At 38.2% G+C, this 11,139-nt stretch overlaps 1 protein-coding gene across 1 annotated transcript; it reads right to left on the bottom strand.

Annotated features, from left to right (window-relative positions):
- Positions 1 to 10,022: 10,022 nt before the first annotated feature.
- On the bottom strand, positions 10,023 to 10,385 carry LOC145392119 (zinc finger BED domain-containing protein 5-like). Its single transcript, XM_080266570.1, has one exon. The coding sequence runs from the start codon at positions 10,383 to 10,385 to the stop codon at positions 10,023 to 10,025; it is 363 nt and encodes a 120-aa protein (XP_080122696.1).
- Between the last annotated feature and the right edge of the window lie 754 nt (positions 10,386 to 11,139).

Raw genomic sequence — 11,139 nt, 5'->3', positions numbered from 1 at the left:
TGGAGTTCCCCAAGGATCAATATTAGGTCCTTTACTATTTTTGATATACATAAATGATATTGTTAAGTCATCAGACTTATTAAAATTTATTATCTTTGCTGATGATACAAATATCACTTATTCAGCATATGATATACTCTTATTATCAAGGACATTAAATATTGAATTAAATTATGTTACAACTTGGCTAACAGCAAACAAACTATCTATAAATATTGAAAAAACAAAGTATCTAGTATTTGCTGGTAATAAAATCTTGGAAAGAAATGCTACGATCAAATTATGCAGGGAAACAATACAAAGTTCGAATTCAGTTAAGTACTTAGGAGTTTTGATAGACCAAAATATTAATTGGAAATACCACATAGCATATATACACAATAAAGTCTCTAGATTATCGGGCATACTACATAAAGTAAAACATTTATTAACCACTGACACACTCCTCACACTATACTACACATTAATTTATCCTCATTTACATTATTGTAATGTTGTTTGGGGTATGGCACACATGACTAATTTAAAACCACTACAGTTGCTTCAGAAAAGGATAATAAGAGCTATAGCAAAGGTTAACAATTATGAACACACTGAACAAATATTTAAAAACTACAAAATTCTTAAAATTAGCGATATTTATGTACTTGAATGTTTAAAATATTTCCATGAACAACTGTATATAATTAATTCTGTTGAACTGCAGAGAGCATATCAAATACATAATATAAATACCAGAAATAGGAATCAGATTAGACCACCTTTTCCAGTTACTGAATCTCAAAAAAGATTTGTAACGTATTATGGATGTTTAAAATGGAATGATCTGCCTGAACACTTAAAATGTATTAATAACAAAGCCACGTTTAAAATAAATACAAAGAAATATATACTTAGCACATATTAATTACTCATTAGTCATTCATATATTGTTCATCCACTAGGCATTCATATGAGTATGTATGTGTATTGTTACGGAACAGAGAAAGATAATGTACACTTTAAGTGAGAATACGAAGAGTCACTACTGTCCCGTAAAGTTCCAGGTTCAAAACAAAAGAGTTAGGTAAAATTACAAGTTAAAGTTTAATGCTTAAATTAACAACAAAACATTCAGGACTCATAAGGATAATGTAATGGCAAATAAACAGGTTAAATATATGGTTAACTGCAATAGCCTCTATTAACACGAAATTAGCAAGAGTAAATTTATCTAAGTCAGCCCTGATGAAATGAGATACCAGATAATACTCAGTGAATGCCAGATAAATAATTACAGATACAAACTATTATCAAAAATGACTGACATAAAGATCCATACATGAATTACAAAAACTTCACTAAGCCTACAAATTAAACTTATGCTATACAGTACAAGAAAAAATGCAACAACAGTTATACTCAAATTACACACAGCTGCTAGATGGTTGGAGACTTCTTGAGCACTCACAATAATAATATCTGTACAGGGGAGGACAGAGATGTGAACAAAATGAGGAGCAGATCTAAGTGGCAATGATGCAGAGACTGAGCTCATTATATAGGGGCCAGGAGAGCTTGATACAACTTGTAATGAGGACGCGCAAATGAAGCCATGGGGACAAAGAGATGACAATCCCGCAAAGTATAACAGAGATGTCGACTTACTCTACTATAACGGTAGAAGGGGGGGACTGAGGCAGAACACGCTCGTGATCAAACATGCAGCATACTGTGCGTTAAAATTACACAAAGGATGATGAAATCATAGGCTATGTAACACCTCCCCACAAAGAAAAAAGAAATTTACAAAGGAAATTTCTTATTACTCTAAAACAATCTGTCTCTGGCATTACAGACCATGCAAAGGTCTTTCCTAATGTTACAAAACATGAGATCTCCCTAGCACGCTCAGTCATAGGTACTTGCCAGTATCCCTTTAACAAATCAAACTTACTTATGTACCTAGCCTTTCCGATCTTGTCTATGCAATCTTCCACACGAGGGAGAGGGTAAGTGTCTGTTTTGGTTATCTGATTAACACGTCTGTAGTCGATGCAAAGCCGCTGTGACCCACCTGGCTTAGGGACCAGAGTGACAGGAGAACTCCACTCGCTCTGACAGGGCTCAATCATCTTGTGGTCCAACAGGTAGCCAAGCTCCTTCTGGATGAGAGGAACTTTCACTGGGTTCACACGGTAAGGAGGCAATTTAATTGGCTTTGCGTCTCCAACATCGACATCATGCATCAACACAGTGGTTCTTCCTGGAGTGGCACGGAACACTTGCGGGTACTCCTGCAGTAATGCCGAAAACTCCTGCCTTTCCTTGGGTGGTAGATGAGAAAGCTTAGTCTGGAGATCATTCATGATATCAGGATTCTTCCCCAAACTATCACTCAGGCTCATACTGCATGGGAGAGCTTCACTTGCAGACTCGGGTGGAACAGCTACAGTGCAGACTGGATTATTTTCGTCCCGCCTGTGATATAACTTTAGCATGTTGATGTGACATAGTTGCTTGCTCTTTCTACGATCTGGTGTGGCGATGACATAGCTGACATCACTGAGTTTCTTCTCCACGAAATAAGGGCCACTAAACTTGGCTTGAAGAGGTTGCCCATGAACTGGTAGCAGAATCAAAACCTGATCTCCTGGCTGAAAGTGGCGTAACCTGGACTTCTTATCATACCAAGTCTTCATCTTCTCCTGAGCAGCTCCTAAATTCTCTCTCGCCAGCTGTAAAGCAGTGGACAGCCGTTCTTTGAAATTCATCACATACTCAGGCAAGTTGACGTCATCTTCCTCCGACAGCCAGCATTCCTTGAGTAGCTTAAGGGGTCCTCTTACTTCATGGCCAAACAGTAGTTCAAAAGGTGAGAAGCCCAGTGATTCATTTGGAGATTCTCTTGCAGCAAACACAACGAATGGAAGACCTTTATCCCAGTCTTTCTGATGTTCCAAACAGTATTTCTTGAGCATCGATTTGAGTGTTTGATGATATCTCTCCAACGCTCCTTGGGTCTGGGGATGGTAAGCTGAAGACGTGATCTGGGTGATGCCCAACTCTTTCAGAGACTGCTTGAAAACATTTGACATGAAATTACTTCCTCGGTCTGACTGTACCTCCTTGGGCAGACCAAACTTTGTGAAGAACACTAGCATTTCCTTAACCACGTTCTTTGCTGAGATGTTTCTAAGTGGAATGGCTTCAGGATAACGAGTAGCCATATCAATCATGGTCAACACATAAGAAAATCCTGAAGAAGTCTTAGGAAGAGGGCCCACAATATCCACCAACACACGGGTGAAAGGCGCCTCAAAAGGAGGAATGGGAACTAGAGGTGCAACCTTTTCGGTCTGATTACACTTCCCCACAACTTGACAGGTGTGACAAGACTTACAATACCAGGAAACATCCCTGAAGATACCTGGCCAGTAGAAGTGTTTCAAAATGCGTGCCACAGTCTTCCTCACTCCAAGGTGTCCTGCCAAACTGGAATCATGAGCCACTCGAATGATATCCTGCCTACAAACACGAGGGATGACAACTTGATGTACAACCTCCCATTCACAGTCGGCTGATGCTGTTGGGGGTCTCCACTTCCTCATAAGTACTCCTGACTTTACATAATAACAAGTAGAAGCACTGGCTGACTCTTCTTCACTGTAAGCAGAGTTAGCTAGACCTTTCAACTCAGGGTCAGCAACCTGCAACTCAACCAACTCTTGACGAGACAAATTATCAACACTACGGGGTACTGCCTCATCTGGTGAGTGGTCCAAATTAGCAAGAAAAGTGTCAGCTAGGATAACATCATCATCATCATTATCCTCTAAATCACCAGTAACTTTAGACTTAGCCCTAGTGACAGCACATGCAGGGAACACATCAGGGACATCACAATCCTGGGACGCAGCCACTGGCTCACTAGACAACTGAGGAGCTGGACACACTTGACTTCCACCAATATCATTTCCAAGTAAGAAAGTTACACCTGACATTGGGAGTGTCTCAACCAACCCAACCATAACGGAACCATTAACAAAACCAGACTCTAAATTCACTCTGCACAGAGGGACAGAGAAGTAATTATTCCCTACACCTTGTAAGATTACAGTTTCATCAGAGGAATTAAAATTAGAGCCTAGAACACTGGTCAGCATAAGGGATTGGCAAGCACCTGTATCACGATATATTTGAACTGATTTCCTGTCATTACTGTCCAGAGGACTGACAAAACCATCAGACAGGAAATTAGCACATGAATTCTTGAGAGTGTCACCCACGTTACTGCTCAAAGAGGAGCTCCATCATGAGAATTTAAGTTACCCCTCAAAGCAGGTTCAGTTAACTCAGTTAAAGAATTCTGGGAACTCTCAAGAGTGGACACTAGACCAATTGACTGAATATTTAAAGACTCCTTTTTGTTCACATCACGCTGTCTCCTGAAACATCTCTCCGTAGTATGACCAAGCTTACTACAATAAGTACATTTACTTTTCTGAAATCTAGAGGTGAAGCTGGTATTTACTTCCTGAGAAACATCATCCTTATTCTCTTTTCCTGTTACCTGTACTCTGAGTAGAGGCAACGTACTTACTCTCAGCTTTCCCTTTTTCTCTAGAATATCTCTTGTGAGTGAGAACATACTCATCAGCTAAAACTGCAGCATCAGACAAATTATCTATTCTTTTCTCATCAAGATATAGGCTTACATCTTTATAAATACACCTTTTGAAATCCTCCAGCAAAATCATCTGCTTAAATTTACCAAAATCAGAATCCACATTCTTAGAATTTAACCACTGCTCTAACAGATCTTCTTTGATTTTTGCATACTCAACATGGGATTGCTTATCTTGCTTATAAGTTGTCCTAAATTTTACTCTATAAGCTTCAGGAACAAGCTCATAGGCCTTAAGAATCAAGCTCTTAACTACATCATAATTATCAGACTGATCCTGAGGCAAAGATGCATAAGTTACTTGAGCTTTACCGGTGAGAACAGTTTGAAGGAGTACTGGCCAATACTCCTTAGGCCAATTAAAACCTGTAGCTACCCTCTCAAACAACTGAAAATACTTTGTTAAATCAGATTCATTAAAAGGAGGGACAAGTTTAACATTTTTAGCCACATCAAAATCATCAGAGCTAGATGATCCAGTTCCACCTTGTTTCATGCGATACTCATGGTCTGCCTGAATCCTAGCAAGTTCAACTTGTGCGTGAAACTCAGCCTCCTTAACATCAGCCTCCTTAGCACGTGCTTGAAATTCAGCTTCCTTCACACGAGCCTCCTGCAGGGCTAGCTGTAACTTAGCTAATTCAATCTGCGTTTGCTCATTTGGAGGAGTTACATTAAACAAGCTTTTATTAATCATGCCAACAATTTGATCTTTAGAATGATGAGAGTGAACTGCAATTCCCAATTGTTGAGCAACAAGCTTAAGTTCATTCTTTGTTCTGTTTTCTATATCACACACTGTTTGCACATTTGACAAAAAATCTTTGGCTTCATCAAGTGTAGAAATAGTAGCCATCATGAATATATCACAGTCACAAAATATCAAACAATATCCTTATGATAATATCCTGAATATCCTGATATGAGGTCGCCAAATTTATGTTACGGAACAGAGAAAGATAATGTACACTTTAAGTGAGAATACGAAGAGTCACTACTGTCCCGTAAAGTTCCAGGTTCAAAACAAAAGAGTTAGGTAAAATTACAAGTTAAAGTTTAATGCTTAAATTAACAACAAAACATTCAGGACTCATAAGGATAATGTAATGGCAAATAAACAGGTTAAATATATGGTTAACTGCAATAGCCTCTATTAACACGAAATTAGCAAGAGTAAATTTATCTAAGTCAGCCCTGATGAAATGAGATACCAGATAATACTCAGTGAATGCCAGATAAATAATTACAGATACAAACTATTATCAAAAATGACTGACATAAAGATCCATACATGAATTACAAAAACTTCACTAAGCCTGCAAATTAAACTTATGCTATACAGTACAAGAAAAAATGCAACAACAGTTATACTCAAATTACACACAGCTGCTAGATGGTTGGAGACTTCTTGAGCACTCACAATAATAATATCTGTACAGGGGAGGACAGAGATGTGAACAAAATGAGGAGCAGATCTAAGTGGCAATGATGCAGAGACTGAGCTCATTATATAGGGGCCAGGAGAGCTTGATACAACTTGTAATGAGGACGCGCAAATGAAGCCATGGGGACAAAGAGATGACAATCCCGCAAAGTATAACAGAGATGTCGACTTACTCTACTATAACGGTAGAAGGGGGGGACTGAGGCAGAACACGCTCGTGATCAAACATGCAGCATACTGTGCGTTAAAATTACACAAAGGATGATGAAATCATAGGCTATGTAACAGTATATACAAGTGTTTCTATATTTATGTGTATTAATTCGTTAGTAGAATCTCATGTATATATTTTGGAATTTAAGCTCATTGTAAATATAAATTATTGCGATTTATATGTTGATCATATATGCAATGTACAATATATGCAAAAGTTTGTCTGTATATAAGTACTGGACATTTACAAGGCGTCGTTATTTTATTTATATTTTCTTAGGGGACTGTAAAAAATGCTTCATTTAACGGTCCCAGCCATGTTTATATATCTTGTATTAAAGAAAAAAAATGTACCTATATATTTATATATATATGGCTAATAAACTGTTTGAATTGAATTGAATTGAAACTATGTTTTGCTCCTTTATGGAGGTCAGTAAATGTTTCTCAAAGTATTCCATGTAAATATTTGCCAGAACTGGGGAGAGGGGATTACCCATGGCCATACCAAATTTTTGTGTGTAAAATTTACCTTCAAAGGTAAAAGAAGAGTTCATAATGCACAATTTAATTAGCTTGATAATGTTTTCAGAGGGAATACCATCAGTGTTACTACCCAGAATGCTTGGCAGGAAAGTTAAAACATCATCAACAGGGACACATGTGAATAATGATTTAACATCAAAGCTGACTAATTTGTAGGGGTACATGACATTTAGAGATGAAATATACGAAAGTACTCACTGTCGCTCCTTTCATTTCTCCTGTGGTTAGTTTGCATACATATCTTCACGGTGAAGTGAAGTCTCTGCATATATATATATATATATATATATATATATATGTGTGTGTGTGTGTGTGTGTTGTATTCAGTAAACGGTGGAATAGTTCAACCGTCGTTTTAACAGCGTTTCGCCCCTACACATCAAAACTTTTGGACATCGTACCAGTGTAATCTTAAGCACTTAAGTAAGCCTATAGAAAAGGCAGTCTCCCAGTAATTACAGTTCCAGGTCCCACAACATGTTCCCTGTCTTCCCTAAAGAATACAGCTTACGGATGTAGCTCTTTATCCTCAGTTTCTCAGTTTGCCCGTAGTGAAGGCAAAGCCTCATCGATGTTCAAAGATCAAAAACCTCCCTGCAACCCATCCAGAGAAATATGCCTAAGCCATTAGCCCTCAGCTGTCGTTAATGGGCTAACTCCATCAATACCATGCCGCATCTTAATCATTAGATTTTAGAAGGTTTCCCTTCGACACATAAAAAAAAAAAGTGAGGTTTGTCCGAGGATATAAGTCAAATATTTGTTTTTCTTACCGACAAACTATTTTGTTGAGTCCCAAGGAAACCTCTTGCGGTTACTGTGCTGACAAACTAACAAGCCACCCTTCCAACCCCAAAACATTCAGCCAAGAAATCGCCTAACACGATACCTCAAAATCCTAGCTAACAACCTGGTACGATTCGTGTGGCTTGGAAAAGAAAATTGCCTAACCGTGTTCTTGGAAGCCATGAGTTATTCAGTTCCTTCTAAAGTGTCAGTTACGGAGCCAGGGCCACATCAGGCATAAAAAAAAACGGACAAGAAAAAATAGTAAAGCATAAAAACAAACAAAGCTGAGGCTCACGGGGATTAATTTATTTTCCTTTATTTTCACTTTCTTTCATTCACCAATTTTTCTGATTTCCCTTTCTCTGATTTTTCTGTTCCCTGTCTCCTCTCTCGCTCACCGTTTTCCATCTATCTTTTTTTTTTTTTAGATATATTTAGCTGAAGAGGGTGTCATTCTCCCTCTGTTTGATTTTCATTTTTTTTCATTTTCGATCCCTCGTCTAATTGTCTGATATATCTTTGTGCTCTCTCTCTCTCTCTCTCTCTCTCTCTCTCTCTCTCTCTCTCTCTCTCATAATAATAATAATAAAAATAATAATAATAATTATTATTATTATTATATCAACTAGAGGGACACTAAGTGGAGCGCATCTCTCCTACAAAGGCAATGTACAGTAATTTCCAAACAACTCTTCATAATGGGTTAGGTTTTCTCATCACTAATTAGGGTTCCTATTATTAGTATTACCGGTATTACTGTTATTATTATTATTATTATTATTATTATTATTATTATTATTATTATTATTATCATTGTTATTATTGTTGTTGTTATTATTATTATTATTATTATTGTTATTGTTATTACTATTATTAATATTTCTTATCAGTATTAGTATTAGTAGTACTTGTAGTGGTAGTTGTAGTAGTAATTATTTTTTATATATTATTTCCTTCTGCCTCACTTCGTCCTCGTTATATCATTTTACACTTTCATGTTCTGATCTGCATCATTTTTCATAAAAAGATTCTTTGTTGTTTCCTCCTTTCGTGTTTCCATGTTTACATCTCTCTCTCTCTCTCTCTCTCTCTCTCTCTCTCTCTCTCTTGTACTCCCCTGCTCTGCAAATCGGTGCCACGAAACTGTACACCCACATAAATATCTGGCGAATAAAATAGTCTATGAGAGCAGTTTAATTCGTATTATCGAGACTAATGGAATACAGTTGCACTTTTCGAGACAGAAGTTATATGACATGTCCTGATGCCGATCAATGGTGCCAGCTGAATGAATGACGGGATTTTTATTCACTTAATCCTTTTCTCGGTAGATTGTCTTGTGGCACTTCTCTTACCCATACGACTTATTTAAATACTAGATTTTGTTGAATTTAATATGCACCACTTTTTTTTTTTTTTTTTGTGGCTGTATCAGATATGGTAATACTTCTGTGGTATCCCTAATAAACAGTGGGACAGTGCAACCGTGTTTTAATAACGTTTCGTCGCCATTCATCCAAGCTTTTGGACACCGTGCCTGTGGAATCTTGCACACTCATTAGGCCTATAGTAAAGACACTGTCCCAAGGATGAAGGTTGTGGGTCGAGCAACATGCCCCCTGTTTTCCCCAAGCAATACGGATGGTGGATGCCGCAATTAAGTAACCGAACCACCATTTGTTTTATCAGCATCCTAATCTTAATACGCCAGCAAAACCTCATCGATTTTCAAAGGTCTAAAGCTTTTTTGCTACAGCGCCCCCTCTAGCAATTGGTCCTTCCCTCCACGCCCCCCTCGCATCTTCAACCAAACTGATAAATTTCGCTCCCACATTTTAAGGAAAAGCTGAAAAGAAATTGGTGTATTTAGTCTTTTTATTGAGCATGAATTTTGTAAAAACAATATTCCCAGCATATTTAATGAGGTTACTTTCTTATCAGTTTGATGAGACACTTAACACTGCTTCTAAGCACCCAGATCTTGAATGCGTGGTCGACTGCCATAGGGTGGCCAACGTAAGTCCCCTTCAACGTTCTGCCGGTTTCTTTACTTGGTCTTGACAGCAACGAGCATGGAAAATGCAGCTTCACAAAGATACGTGAATCCAAACATTGTCAGAATCCGAAGAGGTTGATGTGAGATCAGAGGGTTAACAGGAATGTACTTTATCCAGAACTTCTCAAGATCCAGCTCTTTGAAGTCTTCCTCAGCTGAGGAGATGAACTTTAACTCAAGAAATTCCTCTTGCAGTTCATCCGAAACATCAGCTACTTCACATGGAAATGGGTTCCTGATGAATTTCCAGGCTTCATGCTTCTCATTTATTTCTTGGTGGCATCTGATGAATTCTGGTTTCAAGTCAGTCAGATGAGTGACTTTTTTTTTTTTTTCTCAGAATCAAGGTATGTGTGAATGCGAGCAGAATCCATGTTACTAAAACTGGCTGCATTTCCATCCTGAATTCGACATTTCCAGCGGTCGAGTTTGGCCATGAAGGCTCGAATGGTGTCTTGCTGCGTGATGATGTTGATGATTTTCCTTTGTAGTTTAAGGTTGATTGGATTCAGCGCTTCGAAGATGTCCACCAGGTGAGCTACAGATAGCAGAAAGCTTTCAGACTGGATCTTGTCATGGAGATCTGCCTTTTGCTGTGAATCTAGAAATATTGCTACTTCTTGTAGTTCATAGAGCCGTCCAAGCATGTTTTGTATTTCGTTCATTATCATCTCGATATTAGTCACACTTGTTAAGAGAATTAGAAATATTCCTACTTTTTCCACCCCCGTTCGCGCCTCCCCTGGAATTTACTCACGCCCCCCTAGGGGGGCGCGACCCCCAGGTTAAAAACCTCCTGTCTAAAGCCTTCCTTCCAACTCACCCAGAGCAAAATGCCTAAGACCTCAACGATCGCTTATAAGCTAACTCCATCAGTATCATAACGTCTCAATCCTCAGACTTTAAAAGTTTCTCCGCTACGACGAATAGAAAAAAAAAGGGGACTTCGGCCGAGGTTTAGAGTTATATATTTTCTGTTCTTACCTGCAGAATATTTTGTTGAGTTCCAAAGAAATTTCTCCCAGTTCATGTGCTGACAAGCGAACAAACTGCCTCTCCAACCCCAAAACATTCAGTAAAAAATTATCTAACGTGAGACTCTAAACTAAGAGCAAATAACCAGCTATTCCTGCTGCTCAAAAAAAAAAAAAAAAAAAAAAAAGTCCTACCGTGTTTTTGGAACCCCGGAGATACATTTTTTTTTTTCTTTGCAAGGTGTCATTTCTGGAACAAGGGCTACATGTGGCCTGAAAACGACGTTCAGGCTCACCCAGCTGGATTACTTTTTTTTTTTTTTCTGTTTCTTTTTCAATCAGCCATTTTTCATATTTTTTTTTTCCTGATTTCTCTCATTCCATGTGTTCTTTCTCACTAGCAGCTTTCTTTTTTTCATATGCTTAGCTTGAGGGGGTTCGATTCTCTCTC

The sequence above is a fragment of the Coenobita brevimanus genome, chromosome 21 (genome assembly GCF_032717465.1).
Source record: "Coenobita brevimanus isolate Jiangsu-jjx chromosome 21, ASM3271746v2, whole genome shotgun sequence".
NCBI lineage: Eukaryota > Metazoa > Arthropoda > Malacostraca > Decapoda > Coenobitidae > Coenobita > Coenobita brevimanus.
The sequence above is the reverse complement of the archived record's forward strand: the minus strand, read 5'-3'. Positions and strand labels throughout refer to the sequence as shown.

Excerpts from the sequence above, each read along its gene's own strand:
- LOC145392119 (XM_080266570.1), bottom strand. The coding sequence starts at position 10,385 with ATGATAATGAACGAAATACAAAACATGCTTGGACGGCTCTATGAACTA.